General features: G+C 37.5%; 1 protein-coding gene across 8 annotated transcripts in view; it reads left to right on the top strand.

The window, feature by feature from the left end:
- Window positions 1-26,786, top strand: part of nrp1a (neuropilin 1a) — a 453,654-nt gene that overhangs the window by 144,493 nt on the left and 282,375 nt on the right. For all 8 annotated transcript variants that reach the window (XM_073940109.1, XM_073940107.1, XM_073940105.1 and 5 more), the window contains exon 4: window positions 14,828-14,955. In XM_073940109.1, coding sequence (XP_073796210.1) covers window positions 14,950-14,955 — 6 coding nt within the window. In that variant the 5' untranslated portion in view covers window positions 14,828-14,949. The remainder of the gene's footprint in view (window positions 1-14,827; window positions 14,956-26,786) is intronic.

Genomic DNA, 26,786 nt, shown 5'->3' with positions numbered 1-26,786 from the left:
TTTTGAGCATGTGTCGCGCTTTTGCAGGTTATCAGCTAGGTTTTGCAGTTTGTACTAATTGTTTTGAGAACTGCATTAACTGTTGTGCAGAAATGCACTGGTGTTGTGAGAAACGCACCAAAGCGACTGAGAAAAACTGTAAATATCAACTTTTTTTTCTCTCTTTTGATGAATTCTATGCCGTAAAGGACATGCAAACACTGCAAATTATTTAGCTATATACTCTACTGACTTCTCGTAAGAAATTGATCTGCTTTCCACAAATTGAACTTGAACTTATCATGGTGTTTAATTTTTACATTTTCAGCTGTTTCCCTTCCGTTCAGCAACATTTCACTCATGCCCCCATGACTCACTCTGAGGTACTAGATGAGGCGATGAAGTAAGGACTGATGGGAGAGAGTTGTTTTAATGTAATTTAATATCGTTCGCTGAATGAAAAGAGAACTTTTGTTTTTCCTAGACAGCGTAAACGTGTGTTCTGTAATGATGATGTGATGATGTAACAGTGTGTGTGTGTGTGTGTGTGCGTGTGCGTGTTTACATCACACCTGCCCAAGCAAACGAGTAACGCAACACAGAGGCAGCCCGGGTTACTATGTGTGTGCAAAACACTTGGTGTGTGGATCAAATCCAATCCTGCCTCCAACCTTTAGTGCTTATTTCACCCTCACGCTCCATAATAACATCACAACTCACAAGACAACTTTTCACCTCGACAAGAAATCTCATTGTGGTTTAATCTCGCGAGTTCTCGTCATACGAGATCCTGTCACATCCCTAATAGGCAAAAGAGAAGTCTCTCTCAGCTAGGTGCACATTATTTCTGATTGCGAAGCACAAATTAGAGGTTTGTAATGTCCGCATGGTTATCATAGAGTCAATATTCTATCTAAGTTAGCCTTAAGGTCCTGAGACCCTTCTCTGGTCATTTGATCATGCTCGTGGGTCAAAATTTTACCTCCTGAAATGTTGAGAAAGTTAACCTTAAGGTCATGAGACCCTTCTCTGTTTTGTTCGTTGAGTGCAACAGGAGAAAAATAAATAAATAAATAACCCATTTCTTACAGCCCTGTATAGAAAAGTGCATTTATTTCACTTTTGAATATTATGTTAAATAATATACTTTAAAATAAAATAATTGTGTGAAATCTTTTGAATAGTAATAAAGGATTGAACTTCACATATGGTCAAATAAGTTACTGCATTAACTGTACATTTAACAGTAACTAGTAAAAGCAGTTCTTCTTTGAGAATAATGTTCAAGTCACTATGTGTTCCTGGTGGAGGAAAACCTTTCCTGACTAGCTCCTCTAAAACACCCCAAAATGCTTAATAATATATAGAACTGGGTACTGTGTAGGCCATGGAAGATGTTTAACTTTACTTTCATGTTCATCAAACCACTCTGTCACCAGTCATCATCCTGATACACGCCAACGCCTTCAGAATACAATGTTTGACCCATTGGGTCACATGCTCCTACAGAATGGTTGGGTAGTCATTGGCAATGATGTGTCCATCAAGTATCGGGCATAGAGAATGCCATGTTATTGCAGCCCAAGTTATTGATGATTCCCCCATGCTTCACTCTGGACATCAGCAGTCTTGGTGGGGCTCTTCTCTGGGGCTTCTTCACACTGCAACTTTCCCATATGTGGAAAATACAGTGAAGGTGGACTCATCAGAGAACAATACTTGCTTTACAGTGTCACAGCTCAAGATTTTCACTGTTAGCTCTGTTGAAACTGCTGTTTGGCATTGGCAAAGGTATGGCTATAGCAGTCCGGCCATGTATGTTGACCCTGTGGAGCAAACACCACATACTGACTTATATTTCCAACAATGGCCAGTAACAATATTCTCTCTAAATTAGGATTAGCGTTTACTTACTCATTACCTCATTACTCAAGTTTCTCATGGGATGTTAGCAGAGAAATATACACAAATTACAGGACCACAGAGAGACATATTCATAAATAAATGAACTTTTCCACATTTAATGAAGCTCCAAATGACTGTGTGGGCAGTTTGGATGCGCTCAGACTGAATCATTTCACAGAGACTTCACTGCTGAGAAAAATGCATGACTCGCAGCTGAGCAAACGCACAAATGACAGGCTGTCGGGTCACGCCTGATGCCTGCCAACCTCATGCCCAAATGTGCCATCTCCAAATGGTGGGAGTGATTCCTCCGTGTTGCTCCGCTAACGGCAGTGTTAGGGTTCATCATGGAGTCGGTGGAAAACAGATGGACGGCGCGCTCTTCATCTGGACGTCACACACACCCTGATAACACCGCTGGAGGAGAGCCAACACTGAGAACGAGCAGTCCGTTTCTGTGTGTGTGTTCAAGATTCACTTCTGATTTCTCAGAGCTTTGCTGGACGTTAGAGAGCGATTAGGTCTTGTTGAAATATGCACAGGCGTCTCTGGAAAATAAGGCAGCATATTGTGCTCCAAAATCTCTGTGTACCTTTCAGCATTAATAGTGCCATCACTGAAGTGCAGGTTGGCTTTGCCAAAGGCACTGACACAACCCATACCATGACAGACCCTGGCTTTTGGACGTGTTGCTGGTAAGTCTGGATGATTATATTATAAAATAGCTGTAATTCTGATTTTCTCAGAGATGGTATGGTTGAGATGGTTTCTGCGTAAATGGGTTGGATGCTAGATAAGTTGGCGGTTCATTACGCTGTGGCGACCCCGGATTAGTAAAGGGTCTAAGCCGACAAGAAAATGAATGAATGACATACTGATTCATCTGATCACAGTACACGTTTTCACTGTGTGATGGTCTATCCCAGATGCCTTTGTGCTCAGAGAAGTTGACCGCACTTCTGGACACTGTTAACATAGGGCTTCCTTTTGGCACAGAACAGTATTAACTGGCATTTGTGGATGTAACTATGTATTTTGGTTCTTGGCAAAGGTTTGCCGCAGAAGTCCTGAGGCCATGTGGTGATATGGCTTATAGATGAATCTGAGGATTCTTGATGCAGCGCCGCCTGAGGGGTCGGAGATCACAGTTATTCAGCTTAGGCGTGCGCCCTTGTCCTTTACGCACTGAAAATCATCCAGATTCCTTGAATCCTTTAATGATGTTCTGCACTGTTGAAGGTGAAGTATCCAAATGGCTCCTCTCTTTCTTTGAGGATAATTGTTTTTAAACATTTCAATCTCTCACATTGGCAAACTGGCGATCCTCTGCCTATCTTTGCTCCTGAGGGAGTAGAACTTTTTTAGAGGCTGCTTTTGTACCAAATCATAGTTAAAATCACATCACAACATTATTTAACCAGTTTACTTGATTACGGCAGCCCGTAAAATGCTCCTGTCACAACTGTTTTTGGAATATGTTGTAGGTCTGAATGACAGGAAAGGATGTTTATTTACAAATGAAGTGTAGATGACCACACAATACATGACATATTTTGTGTCCATATTGTCTGCCGATTTAAATGTTATCACTCAATTGAATGGGCATTATCAGTTGTCATCGCCTGATCGATATGGGCCAGTAGGGGCCTTCTGCGCCTACTGTTCGGCTCAGAAGGCTGTTGTTATCCATCCACATGGTTAATCAGTTATTGATCACTTATGGATCATTTATAATATTTATAAAATTTCCAATTAATTGTATTTTATTATTGTCGACCCCTAAACCGTCACAGTAATGTAAAAACACACCTAGAGTCTTCTCTATTAGTACAGCTGATTAACCATTTGGATGGATGATAACAGTCTTCTGAGCCTACCAGTAGGTGCAGAAGGGTTCTAGCGTCCCATATCTGTCAGTTAATGACCACTGATAACGCCCATTCAATCGACTGATAACATTCGAAGCGGGTGAATATTTCAATTGTAAATTTTTCTCATATCGCCTACCCAGCCCTAGTCTTTAAAATAATAATGTATAATGAAGTGTACATGTGCATTAAAATGTTAGTCAACACATCATACTAAGTGTACTTCAAAGCCTGACCGCAGATTCTTCAAATATAATGATTCAATATGTTTATTTCTGTGTGATTTACATTTAATGTGATTTATTCCTGCATTTAAGTAGTCTAATCCCACAGTATGTTTGTCTGCTGCTTTATAGTTGTGCAGTACACAAATAAACCAATGCATTTCAGAGACTCTACATTTCTAGCTATAATCCGTGCAAGGTTGCATTAGGTTATCTTTCCTCTTTCTCAATGCAATGCTTTCCTTTCGAATGTTCTGGCATTTTCTTATGTGTGCCGATTGTGTGTTTTCTGTTTATCTGGTCCAGCGTGTCAGTTCGTTACAGAGGCAAGCTGTTTTGCATTTGCCCTAATACACAGTGCATAAATATTGGATTAAATAAACAAATCCAGGGGCTAAGGGGGATGAATGGTATCGGAAAAGTGGGCCTCTGGAGCCACGAGGAATCGCAGTCTGTCACACATGAAAAGGAAAAAATGGAGGGAGAAAAGAGAAGAAGAGAGGGACAGAAATGAAATGGTGGCTAATCCCCCCGTATCGTTATCTCTCAGGTGTTTTGCAAGCTTTTTGCCGTGTGGAAACTTTGAAACCGGGCCAAGCTTTCATCTGGAGTCTGGGGTGATCGGCTCTTTTTCTCTGACGGACGCAAACTCCTGCAAACACACACTTGGCAGCGACCTCAAATAACATTTCACACACTTGTAGAAGAGCTCATCTTCACTAGAAAACAGTCTGACAATCAGCCTTTAGCAGCTCATTAAGAGGAAATCCGCCTACCAGTTACTGACCCACTCAGCCTTTAATCCACAGACATGCAGACTTCGCTCAATCACACCGGGAGAAATGCTCTGAATGTGTAATATTGAACAAGTTATTATAGCTGAGGACATCACTGAGATCTGATCACAGGAAAATAACAAAAGCTGTCCTCAACATTTGTTCACTTAAACAAGGGATGTCCAGATACGATCACGGGATCAGAAATCGGGCCTGATTACATGGTTTCAGACTTGATCGGAATCGGACGTTACCTCCTGATCAGGACTCAAATATATATGTGTATATATATATATTTGAACATATCTATAGTTATGTTTTGGCACAGAGTAAGACCTCTTTCTTGACACAGAAACAGCAACGCGTGCAGCATGACATCAAGTGAGTATGTCTGCAGTCTGGAGGTATTATAAAGTTAATGAAGACAACATTGACAGCATGGCAAACTGACATATGTAAACTCGGGATTGCCTGTCGGGTATTTAAAGTTGAGCTGCTGTTTGTTTTTATATTAGATCATTCTTATATTTAATGTTGCAGTAAAGTCCAAACGTGAAGAATTGATGTTATTTACTGCTTGATTGTTCAAGCTACCTCACAGAAGTGCTCTGTTTGTTAACAGAGTTGTAGAATGTTAAAATAAAATGAGTTAGATAATCATTAAGAGACATCCTGAATCTGTTTCTTCACTCTTCTTTATTCTTTTTTTTAATGAACGTTTATGAACATTTTTTATGTTATATAAATATCGGATTGTGTTTCGGTATCAGTAGATACTCAATACCAAATGACTCAAACTTGAGGTCAAAAAGGCTGATCGGGACATCCCCAACTAAAACTATAGGTTGCAAACTAACAACAACAACAAAGGAATGGAGAAGAGAACTTGTTTTTACTATGACAATACAATGACAAAACCCTGCACACATTTATTTTCAACTGAAATGCACCTTTTTTTTTTGCAAAAAACAAAAAAAAACAATGATTGTAAACACTTTTAGACATCAAAATTACAAAGACCAAAGTATCAGCTCTCCTGTCAGTTATTTGTTTTCTTATTTTTTCCCACCAAATATTTCCAACTGATGTGTAACAGAGATTTTCACAGTATTTATGTATTTTTTACTCAGACTGAAAGAAATATATATTTAAAATATATTTATAGAAATTAGCACAGGTCACTAGTTGGAGTCCTGGCTGGGTCAGTTGGCATTTCATTCTTTGTGGAGTTTGCATGTTCTCCCTCTGTTGGCGTGGGTTTCCTCTGGGTGCCCCGGTTTCCCCCACAGTTCAAACACATGCACTATAGAGGTTAGGTGTGTGTGTGTGTGTGTGTGTGTGTGTGTGTGTGTGTGTGTGTGTGTGTGTGTGTGTGTGTGTGTGTGTGTGTGTGTGTGTGTGTGTGTGATTGCACTGTGAGCTGAATACCAGCATCTTCAAAATAGTCAGATTTAAGGCTAATGAGTTTGTCTTTAACTGTATAATTTCACTACAGATGCACCAATATGCACTCTTTTAACTATTATCAATATCTGATAAATAGGCAGGTAAATGCAAAAAAATTAACAAAATTTCTAATATAATGGCCTGAAAATATTTGAATTGGGCTGATTAAAATATATATAATAATAATAATTTATCTAGTGATATAGCCTGGTTTGTTAGTTCATTGGTTAGTATTGCTGTCTCACTGCAACCGATCCACCCTAGAGTTCGTTTCAGCCTAGACGAGACCTCCTCAGGTGATCTCGGACCAATTGATTTGATGTGGATCAGAACGTTATTGCGGGATTCACATATGCCCAAACTAACCAGGCTTAAAGGGAATAAGCACCAGGTTCCCAAACAAATCTGAAAGCACTCTTAATATAAACTAAAAACAGACTCCTCCTCTTCACCTTTTCTGTTTGATGTCAAAACTGGCAGCTGGATGGGCGTGGTTAAGTATGTTAGCCTCGCCCAATACATCTATCAGACCTAATCAGAGAATTGAACTAAAAACAAACAGGAAGTGCATTTTACTTATAGATTAAAGGGGCAAACCATTTTAATTTCTTAATGACATGCAGATGAATTGTTAACCACAAGACTAGCAATGTGAGCTAACAAAATCAATATGGTTAGCATTGATTTCATTTGTACATTAGGGGCTTTCTAGCAAGCATCAGTAACACACCCTGGCAATCTCTGGCAGCTGAATTAATGTCAGAATAAATGTTTCTCTACAAGTTTAAAGTGAATATCTTTTGTCATTGTGAGTGACTGCTGAATGTGTGTGTGTGTGTGTGTGTGTGTGTGTGTGTGTGTGTGTGTGTGTGTGTGTGTGTGTGTGTATATTCTAACTCACAGTAAATGTCAGTTGTTGAGCGGAGCTGCTGGGCTGTGTAAATGCTGAGTGATTGTGTGAAGGGTGGGCTTTCTGTGCTGGAATCTGTGGAGTGCCATTGTGCATCAGTTCTAAAAGAGCAGTGAAAAAGAGCTGACAGTCTCACCCCGGGACACCTGAACGCCTCTTCCCTCTCAAATCACTCTAATGCTCCACAGACACAGACACAAGAGCCACTGGCCGGTTTGTCAGATTGGATGACCTTTCGCTGGGCTCACCACTTCACATGCATCATTTTTGCTGCTCGTCTCTTTCATTTCTTGCATATCAATTTTGGTAGCAGAGAGGTGCCCCAAGGGGAAGTGTTCGGCCCTGTGTCATTCTCTGAGATTGAGCAGTGAATAAGCCTGGTTATTTAAGCAATGTCGCACATCAAAAAAGTGCTGCACAGCTGTCATAGCTGGTTTTCTTTGGCCTGTAAATCACTCTAAGCTCTGTCCCAGGTTTGCAATATTTATGAGCAGCCATTTCAGACATATGAAATAGTGTAATAGTTCTGTCTTTGTGGAAATGTGTAATCTCGTCAAACTCGCATTTCAATTCAGAAACAAAACTATCATGATCTTTCCCTTTTTTTGGTACTCCAGCAACATTAATAAGTGTTTGGTGACACTTTAATTGAAGGTAAAGTTGTTTTCAAGTGCACTTGGTTCATTTAAAAGCACAGATTTACGTGGAAATATTTCTTATGTCTGTAAAGCAAGTATTGGTTAAGATTCCAGTGCGTTTGTTGACCACCAAACTGTCTTAAAAGCACACGTCTGGTCCGAGCTTCTCCCCCAGAGAAATGTCAGGCTATAGCGATCAATGATTGGCTCCTGTAATAATAGGCAGGGCTTCATTCACCGTATTGATCATTACACTTTACCCCATTCAAAACTATACAAGTGACATGTCTCGTGTATTCTAGAGTCTTTGGTTATATAATCTTTGGATTTATTTGTCAAGTTATCATTAAAAATATCACTTTTGCATTTAAAATGACATTACAAAGTTGAGAGTGGTCATGCACAAAATCTCCTCCGTATTCGTGAAAAGTGTCATGTCATGATTAGAAAGATGTCAGGACAGTCTTATGAGCAGTCTCTTCCAGTAAAGTGTTTCCTTTAATGTACACTTTCTCATCCTGATCAACATCAGTGAACTCTTGGCTGCACAATGCAATCACTCCACACAAGTTATAAAGCTCCTCTACAAGTTTTCCATTTTCCTGTTTCCACTCTGGTGAACAAAACCAAAGTCATTTTCATGGGAAGTCAGTTCACACTGCGGCCGTTTTATTCCCTGATCAGCAATTTTGGGGCATGCAAGACCAACTCTTATCTGCTTGAATGGGGAAATACTCAAATCTCAAATACATCCAGACAAACTCTCATTTAAATATGCCAAAGCAAAAACAAAACATGCTTGAAACGGCCCATCAATGTCATTTCTTCTGCTCAAGTAGTGTTAAAAGGCATTTATTTCGGGTTGGCCAAAAGCAATTTACTCTACAATGGACTTTTTTGCCTGCTCAAAGTGATGTAATCAGCCCAGGTTTCTGTTTCCTATTTTTCACTGTGGTGAACAAAACTGAAGTCACTTTCAAGAACCAGTCTATTCAGTCTGTGGATATTTCTGTGTCTGATTAGTGATTTAGGGCATGCATGACCAGCTCTCATTTCTTGCATTTTCACAATTATGTTATTAATTATATATTATTTTTTTCCACGATGTACGTCCTGTTATTGTCTTATTGGAGAAGCCTGTGTCATTGCCGGTCAAAAATAAATAAATAAACTTGCTGGTTGAATAAAAGGGAATTAAGTCAGTTATGCTATGAATCATTTTGGCTAGACTGCACATTTAATGGTGTCACGGTGGTGTAGTGGTTAGCACAATCGCCTAACAGCAAGAAGGTCGCTGGTTCGAGTCCGAGTTGGGCCAGTTGACGTTTCTGTGTGGAGTTAGCATGTTCTCCCCGTGTTGGCGTGGGCTTCCTCCAGGTGCTCCAGTTATACCCACAATCCAAAGACATGCGCAATAGGAGAACTGAATAGGCTAAATTGGCCATAGTGTATCAGCGTATGGATGTTTCCCAGTGTTATGTTGCATCTGCTGCGTAATATATGCTGGACAATTTGGCAGTTTATTCTGCTGTGGCCACCCCAGATTAATAAAGGGACAAAGCCATAAAGAAAATGAATGAATGTTATTTACTAATACTAATATACCAATACTAATATTTGCATGAGTTGCATTTCAATGCTGCCACCTGCAAAAATCAGCTCAAATAAGCATCATCTAGAGGCCTTTGCCTTTCATATAAGACACTTCTGATACCAAATGATCAACTAGAAGTCCAGTTATTATTTGTTGTTCCCTAAACGTGGATATTCCTTAAGCTTTTTGTCAGGTAGGGTATCTACTTTTGGGTTTGGGTTGCCATAAATCACATTAAATTAATTAACGTGTTAAATGAACAGTTACACTGTAGCTACCTCACCTTAAAATAAAGTGTAAGCATGCTGAGAAATGCTCATGTAAATTTTGCAAATCCAAACTAGAATGCAACATCCTATAAATGCTATTTTATATGCTCAAATAATAACATGTATTCAGGATATACAGTCAAAATTAATCACCCTCCTGTGAATTTTCTCTTTCATATATTTCCACATAATGTATAACAGAGCAAGGAATTTTGCTGGTTGAATGAAAGTACATTTAAGTCAAATTTTTGGTATGAATAAATATATATGCTTCTCTATATTTATTACTAATTTTGCATTACATACATTGCTGCCAATGCTAAAGATCAATCATTACGTTCCCCAATTAAAAAAAAAAAAAAAGTCGTGCTTATAAAGCACTGGGGCCTTCATTTAGACCTGCTTCATTTCAACTATATATAACTATATATACTTTTGGGTTTGGGTTGCACAGAGGGTCATGAAAAATTAGGTCTGGCAATAAAAAGTAGACCAGGAAGCCTGAGGTCCTGGAAGTCCCCCAGAACAGCTGGCTATCAGGTGTCCTTCACGTTTACCAGTGGACGAGGACAGTATCCGGTGGCACTGGCTGGTCTGAGGACAGTGTTTTATTAGATCTGCATGTGGAGAATATCTCCTGAGGGGCTGTAGAGGTTAAAACCTCCCCTGATTAATCACACAAATGTGTCTCTCTGCATGCAACATTGGGCTTCGTGCTCCATATTTGCCAATGGTAATGGGAGCAATGGTTTCAGGCGCAGCACAGGGAGACATCGCTTACTATAGAGTAATGGAAGCACTCAGATCGGTGTGTTTCTACCGCACGAACCGAGAAAAAAAATAATCCTTGCTCTGTTAAACATCATTTGGGAAATATTTCAAAAAGAAAAGAAAAAAAATCACTCAAGGGCTAATAATTGTGAGTGCTCGTAGGCCTGTCACAATAATCAGTGTCCGCTTGTTAAGTTGTGACGTATGAAATACTGTTTCCAGGTCCAAGCTGCTACTCATATGAATTGAGAAAATATTTGTTTATGACCACATTTAGTCATATCGCACATTAAAGTGAGCTTATAAAAAAATCATGGTGTTTACATCAGTCTCTGGCTGACATCACAGACACCAATACTTTAACAATTTATAAAAAAAAAAATGAATCACTTACTGGCCATCGTATATAAGGCATGGATGCTGTATGTATATTATAGGTGGACATACATTTTTTTTTTAAATCTAGATTAATCTCAAAAATAATCTGGATTAAAATGGTTATTTGAATTCTGCCGAAGGCATTTAGAATATGTGTGCAACCCAAATAATAAGTCTTTGAGGATGAGTTTCTCAAGCCAGGTGGCGCATTAGACCAGGGGCTCATCTCCTGTTTCCAAAATGCATCACAAACTGCTTGAGAAACTGTTCTACTGTGATAATTGGTGATGAATAAATGATGTTCAATAAGATGTGCTTGTGTTAACTAACTGTATTAAGTTAAACGTGTATGTTGAACTATATAAGCTCCAAACAGCCATTTTTGATTACCTTTATTCGACTAAAGTCATAACTGAACTAAACAGAAATGGAATTAAGACTTGTGGAGTCTGCAGATATTTTGATATATTGAAGTAAACACCGTGATCAAACTATTACCGTCATGTAGGATTACTCGCCATATTTTCCAACAAGAGTCACACACGCGGCTGTCAGTAAAGGACCACACACACACACACACACACACACACACACACACACACAAAAACACACATACAGACACACACAGAAAAAAAGACACATACAGACACAGACACACACACACACACACACACACACACACACACACACACACAAAAACACACATACAGACACACACAGAAAAAAAGACACATACAGACACAGACACACACACACACACTCACACACACACACAAAAACACACATACAGACACACACAGAAAAAAAAGACACATACAGACACAGACACACACACACACACACACACACACACACACACAAAAACACACATACAGACACACACATCGTGAAATGCAGAAGTTTTTTTTCTTTCCATTTGGCGTGCGTTATTAAATTCCATAACACTCTCACCAGTCCTCACTCCTTATTTGCATCTAATAGCCCAGTTTGTCACAGTGGCATCAATGAAATGTTCATGAGTTAAAGGGAATTTGCCGAACTGCAGTACCTGCTGATTTGATTCAGAAGAGCTCTTGTTTGTAGACGGCTCACCGGTCAGGTATACATCCGCACTAAAATATCAAAGTGAAAGTCATCATAGCTTGCGTATAATAGACCCAGCTCTCAACCTAACTTTGAGAATAGATTACCGGCAATATTTTTTACCACGCGATAAGAGTCGCGCGTTATTGTAGTGTATCAATGTGCTTCATAAATAAATATTTTAATGTATTGTATTGCTCTGCTTGTCTCAGGCTCAGCGCATGCACACAGCAGCATTTTGAAAAACTAGAATAAATCGAGTACACCTTAACAAATTACACTTGTCCCATGCTTCAAAAGTCACGTTACACTACATGCTTTGACCTATTTTCACGTGAATCTGAGCTGTGCAGTGGAACAAATGCACACTGCTGGAATAGATATGACGCTATAATCGCTTTACCTTGATTAATGTTTTTTTCATAATCAGTGGACGCCGAAATCAAATTACAGATTAATTGCACCACCCTATTTCAACTGCATATGTAACTCGTATAGTTTTAAAAAGAAGAAGCATTTATATTTCAGATAGCTTTATTTTGACGCCGTATGAGTGATGAAGTGCTGGAGTTCAGCTTGATGAGTTCCTGCTGACTCTCGGTGTAGCTTTGACTGGAAAAGCCCTTTTTTGTATGATGAGGGATGTCCTCTCTCTGGTACCATTAGCAGACAGCGCTTACCATCTGCTACTCTAGTTCAGATGCCGTACAGGTAAGCGCTAAGTCACTCTGACACCGAACAACTCCCACATTAGATCACAGAGAGAGGAAGAGAAAACGAGCTGGCAGAAAACGCTGCCCCCGCCAGCTGACTTCTGTACAGACTCCACTACCTGCGGCCCCCGATGAATCTGTCAGGCCTGTTGAGACTCGTCATTTCAGTGCTTTCATTTATTGGCTACATCCTCAGCTCTCGGCCAATCACAGAACATATGCAAAGATATATGCAAAGATTAGAGGTGTGCTACACTCTCAGAAATAAAGGTGCAGGAGCTGTCACTGGGGCAGTACCTTTTTAAAAGATGCATACTTGTACCCAAATAGTCTACAGTTGTACCTTAAAGGTGCATATTAGTACCCAAATGTACTTAAAAAGTACCTTTGAGGTACCATTATAGACCCTTTAGGTGTAAATGTGTACCTTTTAAAAAGGTACTGCCCCAGTGACAGCTCCTGTACCTTTATTTCTGAGATTGTAGACAGAAGAGAAGGAGACACACCACTTACAATAAATAAAAAAGCAATAGCTGGAAAATAAATGTAATAAATATCATTTATATTTTTATTGACCTCAATTCAAGTTTATTTGTGTAGCTCCTTTCACTATGTTTCAAAGCAGCTTTGTAAAAGATGCACATTTTTGCATTATGATTAGATTCGGAAACATTAAGGTTATTAGTAGGCCTGTCATGATGTCTATTTTTGTGTTGCAGGATATATTGCACAAAATATATTGCAATAAACAATGTTATTGTCATTTTAAGATCATTTTATGCAGCTCATTATATAATGCCAGAATGACTATATAATATCATCACAATGCAAGTTCACTCCTCCAAAGAACAAAACATATTTTATTCTTAAGAATATTTCATTTCATTATAGTCATTTTAAAGGACACCTATGATGCAAATCACCTTTTGTGAGCTGTGTGTAGTATAGTTTGTAGTATAGTGTGTCCACAGTCATGTTGAAGTCACATATGTCATGTTGTGGTGGACCCCAGGATTGCAGGGGTTTGGGTCCTATTTTAATGTCAGAAAATTAAAAAAAGAGACTTATTGTGTTTCCATCACTGCAATGACTGTAGATACACTATATCTTCACATAATTCTGTCCAAACTGCTTAAAAAAGTTGATTTTTGATCATAGGTGCCCTTTAAAAGAGCTATCAACAATTGTATAATTTTGTAGATGTGAGCTGGTAAAACAGCATTTATGTTTATGTTGATCTGACTTATAGTCAAGACTAGTAGAATCTAGTAGAAGTGCTTCCATTTAGATAATGCAGACAGCAGAGATGAGCAAAAGAATAAGTCAGTTGTTGAAGGTGCTCTTTCTTGCTCAGCATTCAGTATCTCTATATTATTACTCTACATCCAAACCCAGCAGCAGCAGCAGTAGCGGCACACAGCTGGTTTATTTTGGGAAGAGTCTGACCGCTGGACTGAACCGCAGGCAGGACAGAGTGATAAGAGCAGGAGAAACCCTGCTGACAGATGACAAGAGCAACAGGCTGTTTCTGGGACATTCAGCAGCACTGCCACGGACAGATAGTCAAGGGAAAAATAGAGCAATATCCAGTGCAGAACAAGAGAATCAGAGGCAGAGGGAGACGGGGAACAGAGACACAAGAGTTTTGCAGGATTTTCAAACGCAATATCTGCAGATGCTTGTGTTACCAGAATGGCAGACGTGTGCTCAAGATAGAAATGAAAATTATGGGGTTTTTATGCATCACAGTTGAGATGTTTTAATGCTAGAGCAGGGCGATTCACGGATGGTGACTTTTTTTCATGTGCATTTTGTCAGTAAAGCCAGTTGTGTAATCAGTTAGAATTCTCCAGCAGGTGCTTTTAGATAAAACTGCATTTAATGTATAATAGAGTCAACCCAGGCTCATTCTGATTACACACCCCTATATACAGTTCTGGAGAGTAAAATAAGTCATAGGAAGTACCTTTTTTTTGTTGCAGTTTTTGTTTTTGGGAATCCGCCAGAGGCCGCTGTGTACGCAGTACAATTCGCTTCTGCTGTTTTTGTGTATATCCACCAGAGGCCGCTGTCGAGTAACTAACCGACTGACTGAATGACCAACCGACCGATTCCCTCACCCACCACATTCAAACCCAACCAATAGTGTTTTCTAAAGCAATCCAAAAAAGAAAAGCCGCATGATTTTTACCATGATTTCAGATTTTACCGCACTCTCACCCTGTTATTTACTTGTTTATTTTATTTTTTGGCTTTTGTTTTTGTCTTACCAGCTTCCTGAAAGTGTTCTTCACCAGACTCGAACCCATGTCGTCATGGTCTCTCTGCATCTCAAATCCTCTGGCGTACACGCCGAGTCACTGGACAGACTGGTAACAGTGGGAAAGCTGTCCATATGGAGGTAAGTGATCAGCTGGTAGCTCGAGTAGGAACTGCGTCATACCCCCCCGTAGCATTCATTTTGAAGACGAAATGCTGCCATTTGTACTTCTGATTACATAATTCACAATCTCCAGAGATGGATATTCTTTTACAGAAATGGCAGGATAATTTTACAGAAAAATAAAAACAAATATTATTCCCAAACCTTTACCTATAAATAAAATTACAATAACACAAAATAAAATAAATAATTGGAAAATACATAGAAATATATAAAATTTAAAAAGCAGTTAGTGTCAATTATATATATACACATACATACACTCTTGGCATGTATGTAGAGCTGCGTTTTCAGAATGAGCCTGTGTTGCCGAATGAGCCTGAGTTTTACTGTACTTCACTAACAAGCTATGTAAAGTTCGTAATCGCAAGGGATTTTATCGGTCAATAATGAATTAGAAGTGAATCATTGAGTGATAGTGACAGCTGTTTGTGTTGCTTCTCAGTGAACTTTGGCTGTGTTGTTGCTACATTTGAATGATGTGGTTTACCAGGCATTTAAATAAATAATTACAGAAAATAAGAATAAATAAATATAAAAATAAAATTATATATTTATTTAAATTAATTAATTAATTAATTAATTTATTTTGAAATATATATTATTTTAAATATTTATTTTGTTTCTTTATTTATTTTAAAAATTATTTTTAAATATAATTTTCACATTTTAAAATACATATTGTTTGAAACACACACACACATATATATATATATATATATATATATATATATATATATATATATATATATATATATATATATGTATATATTTATATATTTATTTATTTATTTGTTTATTTATTAGTTTTTTATGTATAAATTTATATGCAACATAAATCACTTGCTGTGCGATTATACAGAAAAAATATTGTATGTTTTTATTTATTAATATTATTATATTTACTGGTTATTGGAATTTACTAGAAATCCCTTCATAGCTTTCTCTACAATAACAGTTTTCAGTGTGTATACTGTTTGTACTGTATATAGTTTTATGATGCATTTAGCTGTAAATGAGCTTTGAATGAAGCATTTCCTCCATTAACTAATATATAATGTATACTCCATTATTCTACATTTCTGAAAAGTCAGATTTACTCTGGATCTTTCTTTAAATGTATTCTTTCTTGTGGTGTTTTCATCACCAGTACATATTTTGCAGCAACACTGTAGAAGAATCGTTTTTGGTTTTCCCCAAGCTGATGTCAATAGTGTTTCTTCATGGCTGAATTTTGTAAAGCTGAGCACGGTGACCTTATTCTGTGGTCACCTGCGTCCCCGAACACACCCGACCCCCGCTCTGTCCCACACACCCCCAGCCAATCACTCTTATCTGCTTCTCTTTTCTCTGTCCTGATGAGAATCTCCTCCTCTCCTGATAATAATGCTGGATAACGTTCAGCAGGAGACTCGGATTCTGGTTGTTGCAGATGCTTTGCTCTCAGCTTGTGTTTTTGCTGGGCAACTCTGTTGAGCCTTGATTCATAGGTTTGCTTTATCTTGGACATACAGTTAAAGTCAGGCCACAGGCCTTAGTGCCCCACCAGTGACGATATACAGTCGTATCGCACTGCTATGAGTGTGATATTACAACAGTTTGACAGCATAATCATGTCAATAAAAAAGGAAATCAAACACAATGTCTCAAAACCTTCTTCAGCCATTCATTCCCTTCTGCAGCTGACGTCAGAACAGCAAAAGCCGCTACTAATACACAGACATCACTTTAGAGCTAGTATTTGAATGATTCTCTAGCGTAATGTCTAAAATGATGACAAAACAGCTGGTTTTAATATTATAAGGCTGAGCGGCATGAAATGCCATCAGTCTACAGAGATTTGCCAGTATTTCTCTGTTGCAACCGGGAGACCACAATAATCAACCCCGAAAATTCAAAGCAAAACAAACACTAGCAGAAATACTATCAGAAACATTACCAGACTATGGTATAAATACAGCACTACAACATACAAAAGTTTTATAATGGTTTGATCTGTAGAAATTATGCTGAGTTTTTCTCCTCTCAGGGCTAATTATGCGGTCTCTGTCGCCATCTTGTGGCAGAATGTTAAATGTCTTTGCTCCGTATGACAGGCGGATGCATATAGAAACTGCATAGTTGCAATCTAAATTACTACATTCTTGCCTAAAAAGCCTCAAATGTACATGATGTTGTCCAGTAGCTGCAATATTTGTCACACTGTTGTGTTTATTGATCTGATGTCACTCTTTGTGGGCGGAGTTATACACAAGGGTGAAGAGGCTGTACGAGTGCTGTTACTGCAGAATATAGCATGACTATCAGCCAATCAAAACCAGAAATAACCCATGTACAAAGAATCAAAATGTCATCTTTAATTTAATGTGTTATTCACCATGTCTCTGTAATGATTTGCCAAATTTTCGATCAATTTCTGTCTGTTTTTTTCAAAAGAGAGGTTAAAATTTTCTCTTGTGTTTTCCATGTTTAAAAGAAAAGTTTTGAGGTTGGGAATTACGCAACGGTGAATACATATTGACAGAAGTAATTGAATATTTGATTAAGTGATTTAGTCAAACACACACACACACAAGTGTCTAGAGTTCTGGAAGATAAACATTGGAGCAAATAAACAGTGCTGAGCTTTGAGTTGAGCTTTCAAGCTTGTTTGTAAAATCATCTAGCAGTCAACACACACTTTGAAGAACTCCTGAGGATGCTGTCATTGATGTTAAGCTGCTGCTGTGCGTGCGTGTGTGCATGTGTGCATGTGTGTGTGTGTGTGTGTGTTTGTGTGTGTGTGTGTGTGTTCAGTATCAGTATGGACCCTTTTCACATTCTCTGCTTTCTCAGCAGCAGAAGTGGTCATAGTTGGTAAACTCAGAGTGTAGTGAAAGGAAGATCACAACAAACACAAGAATCTTGTGAAAAGGGTGCATATGAGATCAGACCCATAACAAACTGCTCTGGATGAGAAACTGATCTGTCTGACGTCTCTTCATTCTCACTGAAGACACATGAAAGTGGAGAACAAATTGACCCTTTTTAGAAGACGATGTATAACTTTCATTAACATCTGAGAAGGATAGTTCCCCCAAGAATGAAAAATCTGCCATTGTTTAGTCACATTAATGAGTTTCTTTCTTCTGTTAAACACAAAAGAAGATGTTTTGAAGAATGCTGTAAATGTGTAACTATTGACAAACATAGTGTTTGTTTTTTCTACTATGGAAGTCAGTGGTTACAGGTTTTCTGCATTCTTCTAAACATCTTCTTTTGTGTTTAACAGAATACAGAAAATAATGTTTTAGAAGCTGTAATGTGCTTAAATCTCTTTATGAAGACATACGTATTATTAATTAATATGTGCATCAAATTAGGAAAAAAAGGGTTAATTCTGCGCTATTCTCTCTTCTGGTTGCTAGTATCAGTTTTACATGGTTATATTTATTTGTTTGTTTGTTTATTTATTTAAGTAATTTATGTATTTAAATTATTTTCATTAATTTTAAACTTGTTTATTTATTTATTTATGTATTTAAACAATTTATATATTTTTTTCTTTATTTCATGTATCTATTTATTTATTTATGTATTTAAATCATGTATATATATATATATATATATATATATATATATATATATATATATATATATATATATATTCATTTAAACTATTTATTTAATAAAATTATGTATTTGTTTATTTATTTAAATTATGTTTTTATTTATGTATTTATTTAAATCATTTATTTGTTTATTTAAATAATGTATTTATTTATTTAAATCATTTTTGTTTATTTATTTAAAGCATTTATTAAATAACCATTTAAATAAATATTTAAATAAATTAAAACTTTTTTAATTTATATTTTTTAATTATGTATTTATTTATTTGTTTATTTATTTATTATAAGTTCTGTGGACAATAGGAAAAAAACACATTATGTAAGGGTGGTAATAATATTGAGCTTAAAATGGCTTAAAAAAATTAAAATTAAACTGCTTTTATATTAGCCGAAACAAATCAAACAAGACTTTTTCTAGAAGAAAAAATATGATCAGACATACTGTGAACAATTCCCTGCACTGTTAAACATCATTTGGGAAATATTTGGGAACTATATGAGCAATCCAGCGCAGCACACATGATCATTGGAAACAGATCAGCACAGCGTCTCCTCTTGGTTTTGTCACTATAGCTCTTTTTCCTTTGGACACAGAGAACATGATGCAGTCAGTATGTGCAGAAACGCCACTCTCACAACCACAAGAAAGCATCTTCCGTCACCGAGCGTTCCTGTGATCCAACATTTCCAGGCACAGATAATAAAGACAGGCTGTGCAGAGATAAAACTGAGGGATGAGGGAGAACAGACGTGCTTTAAACCGAGGAACAGAGTCTAGCAGGAAAATCAAAAACACATGAAGAACAGTTATGAGCAGATGTCCAAGAACGTGTGTTTGGTTTGTCTCTAATCACATTTTATATGCACATCATATATTTATGAGTGGAAGATGAGATTATTGATATTGCAAATACAAATCACTAAACTGATTTTACACTTATGAAAGCTGTTCAGACGTGTCTGATTTAATGCTTCAAATCAAAGGTCTGAATGTTCGTGATGGAGAAAGGAGTCACTTTTGCACATTTATGCCATAAACAGATCTTACTCTGACATGTGCTTGTTACAGTAAATTGTTTTAAATAATAATAAGTACTTTAATAATTGTTATAGTGTGTATAGGTGTGGAGGTTCAGTGGTTAACACTGTGGCCTCATAGCAAGAAGGTTGCTGGTTCGATTCCCAGCTGGGTCAGTTGGCATTTCTGTGTGGCATCTTCTCCCCGTGTTGGTGTGGGTTTCCTCCGAGTGCTCCGGTTTGTAGTGGAATTGATCAACTAAATTGGCCAAAGTGTGTGTGTGTGTGAATGAGTGTGTATAGGTGTTTCCCAGTGTGGGGTTGCAGTTTGGAAGGGCATGTGCTGTGTAAAACATATGCTGGAATAATTGGTGGTTCATTCTGCTGTGGCAACCTTTGATGAATAATAGACTAAATCAAAGAAAATGAATGAGTGAATGTTTATTTCCATTTATTTGTGTTAAGTCACAGTGCATTAAATAATGTTAACAAGCACAACTTTACATTTATTAATAAATTAGTAAGCATTGTATTGTTGTATTTAACCCCCCGTGAATACACATTTCAGAACCTTTCCATAAAAAGAGATTAAAATACTTTCATTTTTTATTATATTAATAAGACAAACACAGATTTGAAAACTGTAAAGCGTCTATTGCTAGAACCTGACTTTATGCATGCGTGACGTAAATTATTTGGCAAGTGTAAACACATGAATGGGATATGGGTCACAGTCAAAAGAACGTGTATATAGACAGGCAAAAAAATCAGATATAGGCAACAAATCGCAATTGGGCATCAAAACCTGACAGTGTAAACTGGGCCAAAGGTATGTCATGCTGCACACATGCTGTTTCTGTGTGAAGTCAAGAAGGAGGTCTTGTGGGCCACCACATAACTATAGATGCCTTAAAAAACAATGAGAATTTATATATATATATATATATATATATATATATATATATATATATATATTCCAGTCCTGATCGGGAAGTATTGTGAATTCTGAAACCGTGTGATCAGGCCTGATTTCCAATTATGTCATGGAATCTGAACATCCCTAATTTCTAGACAATAGTTTTACTAACTCATCTCTAATAACTGATTTCTTTTCTCTTTGTCATGATGACAGCACATAATATTAGACTAGATATTCTTCAAGACACTAGTATTCAGCTTAAAGTGACATTTAAAGGCTTCACTAGGGTAATTAGGGTAAAGTTAGGGTAATTAGACAAGTCATTAAATAACAGGGGTTTGTTCTGGAGACTATCTAAAACAAATATTTCTTAAAGGGGGCGAATAATATTAACCTTTAAATGGCTTTAAAACTGTGTTAATTCTAACCAAAATAAAACAAATAAGACTTTCTTCAGAAGATCAAATATTATAGGAAATACTGTGAACAATTCCTGAAGCTGTTCGACATCATTTGGGAAGTATAAGGCTAGTAGTATTGACCACATCTGCATCTAGAGTATTGTTGTGCAGCAAACTCAGTGATACACTTCATGTTTGGTAGACTGTTGTGTGCGCTGTATAGTTGATTAACGAGCACAGAATAATGCTGATTAAACAGGCGCTAATGTTAACATCAGGTTGTCCGCTGTAAGTGCTGTATGTTTTTAATGACTGCTCCTCAGACTACTGGACAGCGCTCATCAAAGTTTGAAGCTCTTTCATCTTCATTAATCACAGCGAGAGGCTTTTTCACAGTACAGAGCAGGTCAGTCCCAGATCACTTCTCTGTATTCAAGGAAGAGGAGCAGTGTAAGCTGAATTATTTATTCCTCTTCCTCAGATGTACGCTGAAATATGTGGGCAGTAAACTTTAGAAATGTGTGCTTCCAAAAAGCCATTGTTCGCTAATGACATCCTAGCAATTTTATGCTATGAATATCAAGTGTATCTCCATCCCTTAGGGTGCATATATGTGTGTGTGTGTGTGTGTGTGTGTGTGTGTGTGTGTGTGTGTGTGTGTGTGTGTGTGTGTGGGTGGTCTTGAATAGCAAACTCAAGAAAACCCACAGTTGTGCACCATAAATAAGAGAACACAGTCATTTGCATACTGTAACTACAGCCGTAAACATTGGCTAACAAGCCTTCACTTCGCCTACTATATTACTACTTCTGTACATTAAGTTGGCTCTGCGGCCTGAAGGAGGTTATTAAAGGAGATTTGTGTACCGTACATTGTTAAAGTACTGCTATAATAGACTTTAATATAAGTTGATTTACCTGGAAACACTGAGGTGTAAAGGTAGACGTGTGTGTGTGTGTGTGTGTGTGTGCATTTGCAGTAAGATAGGATTCATTATTGATCATTTAAAAGGGGGTAGTTCACCCAAAATTGAATATTCTGTCATTATTTACTCAGCCTTTGCTTGGTTTTAACCTGTTTTACTTTCTTTATTCTGTTGAACACTAAAGACGTCTGCTAAAAACCTGTAACTATTGGCTTCCATAGTATTTGTTTTGGCTACTATTGAAGTCGGTGGTTACAGGTTTTCAGCATTCTTCAAAATATCTACACATTTAAAAAAAAACTCATAAAGATATGGAACAACTTGAGGGTGAGTAAATAGTGAGTATATTTTAATTTTAGGGTGAACTATTCCTTTAATGTGCATTCTGCATTGGGTGATTGTCTGAAAACATGTCTGAGAACAGTCATTATTTTTGCAATTATGATTATAAAGTGTTCACTGGGTCGGAAAGCACACACTTTTCACATTTAAAGTTATATATATGAGTAGAATAACAATTAAAGCATGTGAGTCACTGCATTTAAACTCATTTGAACTCATTCTGAACACGTTTGTAGATAACGAATGCATTTCTATGCATTTAAACATGAAGTGGGTGGAAGTGCGTTGCTAACTGTGTGATTGATAAGCTTTGTTTAATCAACAAGTCATGCTTCATGGGTCTGTGTGTGTTTTCTGTTTTCTCTCCGCTTCTCTCCACCTTTTTAATTCCCTCTCAAACCTTTACAGGCGGTGTAAACTAGAGACAAGGTTATGTTTATAATGCATTTCATATACAGTGAACAAAGTGCTTTACATGGGCCATAATAAAGGGGGAAAATCCAGTTAATTTACTCCCTACAGATCAGACAAAACCTCAATTATTCGTTCATTCATTAATTCATTCATTCATTCATTCATTCATTCATTCATTTTCCGTTGGCTTAGTCTCTTATTTATCAGTGGTCCACACCGTGCAATGAACCGCCAACTATTCGCATATGGTTTTTGCAGTGGATGCCCTTCCAGCTGCAGCCCAGTACTGGGAAACACCCATAAGCTCTTGCATTCGCGTACACACTCATTTTTTTAAGCTGCATGTCTTTGTGACTGTCTTCAGTCTGCTGACAGTGAGGATGTGTGCCGTTAAGCTCCATAAAAGCACCATAATAGTGTCATAAAAGTGGCCTGTATAAATCATGCACTGTAGTTCAAGTGTTCTTAAGCCATACGAGAGCTCTTGGAGATACCTCCGCCGTTTGTTCATACATCTCATAGATATTTAGTTGCCAGTATTCTGGTTGTTAGGGTGTTGCTGTTTAGGTTAGCAATATTCAGGTTAGTAACTTCCAGTGTTAGGTAAGCAACTTTGAAAAAGTTATTAATTGCTAGTATAGATGTCATGATTCAGTTGCTAGCATAATTTATTATTATGCATTGGTGTAATGCAGTTTTAGCATGGCCTAGGCTTGTTGCAAGTCTTTAGGATGGATGGACAGATGGACAGATACAGGGGTGGATGGACCGATGGATGGATGGATGAATAGATGGCTGAATCAGTAGTTAGATTCTGCACATGGATGGATGGATAGATACATCGATCGATGGATAGTTAGACACTTTGTTGGATAGATTGATTCTTGGATGGATGGATTTATGGACGGACGGGTTGGTGGGAGGATGGGTGGTGGGTGGATAGATAGATATATGGATATATGGATGGATATATGGATGGTTAGTTGGATGGATGGAAGGATGGGTAAGTGTGGGTGGATAGATATATGGATGGATAGTTGGATGGATGGATGGATGGATGGATAGTTAGATACATGGATGTATAGATACTTAGATTGATGAGTGGATAGATATTTAGATGGATGGATGGATGGATGGATGGATGGATGGATGGATGGATGGACAGGTGGGTGTGTGGCTGGGTGGGTGGATACAAAAAGGGATGGGTGGGTGGGTGGATAGATAGATATATGGATATATGGATGGATATATGGATTGTTAGTTGGATGGATGGAAGGATGGGTAAGTGTGGGTGGATAAATACATGGATGGATGGATAGATGGATAGTTAGATACATGGATGTATAGATACTTGGATTGATGAGTGGATAGATATTTAGATGGATGGATAGATAGAAAGATATATAACATGGATTGATGGACGGAGAGATGGGTAGTTACAGTAGATACATGGATGGATGGATGGGTATTTACAGTAGATGCATAGATTGATAGATGGAAATGTGTTCATGTTCAAGTCAAAATCAATTTTAATCCCTGCCAGAAAAAAATATACTGAATGATCTAATTTCAGCAGTAGATTCAGTCAGTCAGTCTATAAATCTTTTCCCACAAAATAGCAAACTAAATTTGACGTGATTTAAATCGACTTGTATGCACAAACTTGTTAGCAATTACATGCTGGATTAAAGAGTGAATCAAAATTATCTTCATTTTGCAATAAACAGAAAATTAATTTGACCTCACGTCACTCTTGATGAACTCACTACAAACGGCACCTAAGCAGACATTTCAGGCAGTGTGTGTGTGTGTGTGTGTGTGTGTGTGTGTGTGTTTTATCTCTCTGAATGAATTATACTCCCTCATTTACAACTCTCTCACCGCCGTGATAAAATCGCTCTCAAATAATTAGCGCTGTCACGGCCATTGATTGCAGATATTGATAGAATGAGACAGTGAAGTGAGCACATTTGGCTTGTTTAATTGGAGAGCCATTTCAGACCGGGTGTGAGTCGAGTTCTGATCACAATCAGGAGAAAACGCTCCTCATGCTAGCGAGTGCTAATGCTCGTCGTAGCCTGATGGAGACAGACGTGGAGTTGGTATTGATTAGATCCTACTCTGTCATCATATTCTACAATAGACTGATAATTCCAGCCAACATCTGCATCCACTTACAGCGAAAACACTGCTCCCACAAATCATTCCATTCACTCGTGTAATCACACTCGATCCGGGCAAAGCTTTTCACCACTTTTTGTCATGCTGCTTTTGCTTTTATTGTGTTTTTTATTATATATATATATATATATGTGTGTGGTCTGAATTATTAGCCCCTCTGTGCAATTTCTGTTTAACGGAAAGACATAATTCTCTCAACATAATAGTTTTAATAACTAATTTCTAATAACTGATTTCTTTTCTCTTTGTGTCATGATGACAGCACATTATATTTGACTAGATATTGTAAACAGTTAATAATTGGGCATATGGCTCAATGGACGGTTGGGTTTTAAAGGGCACCTATTTTACCCCATTTTACAAGATTTAAGATTAGTCTTACACGGATAAATGGATGGATCAATGAATGGTTGAATAGATGGATGGATGGATGGATGGATAGATACATGGATAAATGGAATGACAAATAGATGGATGAATGGATTTTTAGATAGATGGATGGATGGATGGATAGATACTTAGATACATGGATGGATGGATACATGAATGAATGGATTAATACATGGATGGATGGATGGATGGATGGATGGATGGATTGTTTGGATGAAGAGTGGAAGGGTTTTTACTTTGATGGATGGATGAACGAATGAATACATGGATAAATGGACGGATTTACAGATTGCTGGATGGAATCGTGGATGGATGGATGGATGGATAGTAAGATACACAGATGGATGGATGGATGGATGGATGGATGGGTAGAGACATGAATGGATGGATTTATTCATGATGAATGGATGGATACATGGATAAATAGATGGATGGAAAAATGGATTTATAGATGGCTAGATAGATACATGGATTAATGGATGTATTTACAGATGGATGGATGAAATGATAGATAGATAGATAGATAGATAGATAGATAGATAGATAGATAGATAGACAGATAGACAGATAGATAGATAAGGTTGTAAGATATGCAGTAAATGTTGATTGATGTTTTTTAGACACAACAGAAGGGCATTGTCAGGTTGAAGGTCACAGATTTGTTGTGTTTGATCGAGCGATGAATTACGGCCTTGGCTTTCGTCTGTGTCGTCAGTGCAGTTCTGATGAGTTTCTGCTCTGTGTTCATGACTGAATTTCATACGCTCAGCATGTGATGCTGTTTTCTGCAAATATACCGCTTGCTACCTGCTGACAAAATATGCCGTTTCTTGTAAGCAGCTTTGCTTAGAAACAGTTTGCAGAGAAAATCAAATGCAAATGTAAAGTCTATAATAACTAAATACTGTAGCTCCACACTGCAGCTCACTCAAATCCTGTATTTATGGGCTGAGAACAGTGAAGGGAGCTCATCTGAGGAGTTCACTATTTATAAACTCAGAGTGAATTAATTGACCCAGTTTGATTGACAGGCGATATGGCCAATCATAATATTGAAATTCTGTGCTCCGTCAATGTTGTCTGACATGCATCATAGTTGAATAACATGGTGAAAATGTGCTTATTTGAGATTTGCAATGCTGACAGCAGGTATCCAGAAAGGCTGGGCAGTATACAATTTCATCCTTTCCCGAATCCTAGAGAAGTAAATCAGATGATCCAGACTTCATTACACTTGATGGCTGTAGCTTGAGTTTTTTGAATATTACAGACCTTTATATCTGCCAATGTCTAAAATCATCCGTGTTCTGAAATATTGCGCTATTTTATATCAAGCATCTTTCAGCAATTCTTATAATTTAAGAGTTTGGCATCTTCTATCTTTCTTTTTCTCTGCAGGTGAATCTCATACTGCCTATACAATTGCCTGTTCTAATGTATATAATATTTAGGTCTGGACTCTGCGGAGGCCATTTCATCAGCCATTTTTCACTCTAAATGAGATTTAATTACATAAGCAGTATGTTTGGGATCATTATAATGCTTTAATATAAAACTCTTAGTTATTAGATGCTCTTTATTAGGAATC

This window comes from Danio rerio, chromosome 24 (assembly GCF_049306965.1).
Source record: "Danio rerio strain Tuebingen ecotype United States chromosome 24, GRCz12tu, whole genome shotgun sequence".
Classification (NCBI taxonomy): domain Eukaryota; kingdom Metazoa; phylum Chordata; class Actinopteri; order Cypriniformes; family Danionidae; genus Danio; species Danio rerio.
The sequence above is the reverse complement of the archived record's forward strand: the minus strand, read 5'-3'. Positions and strand labels throughout refer to the sequence as shown.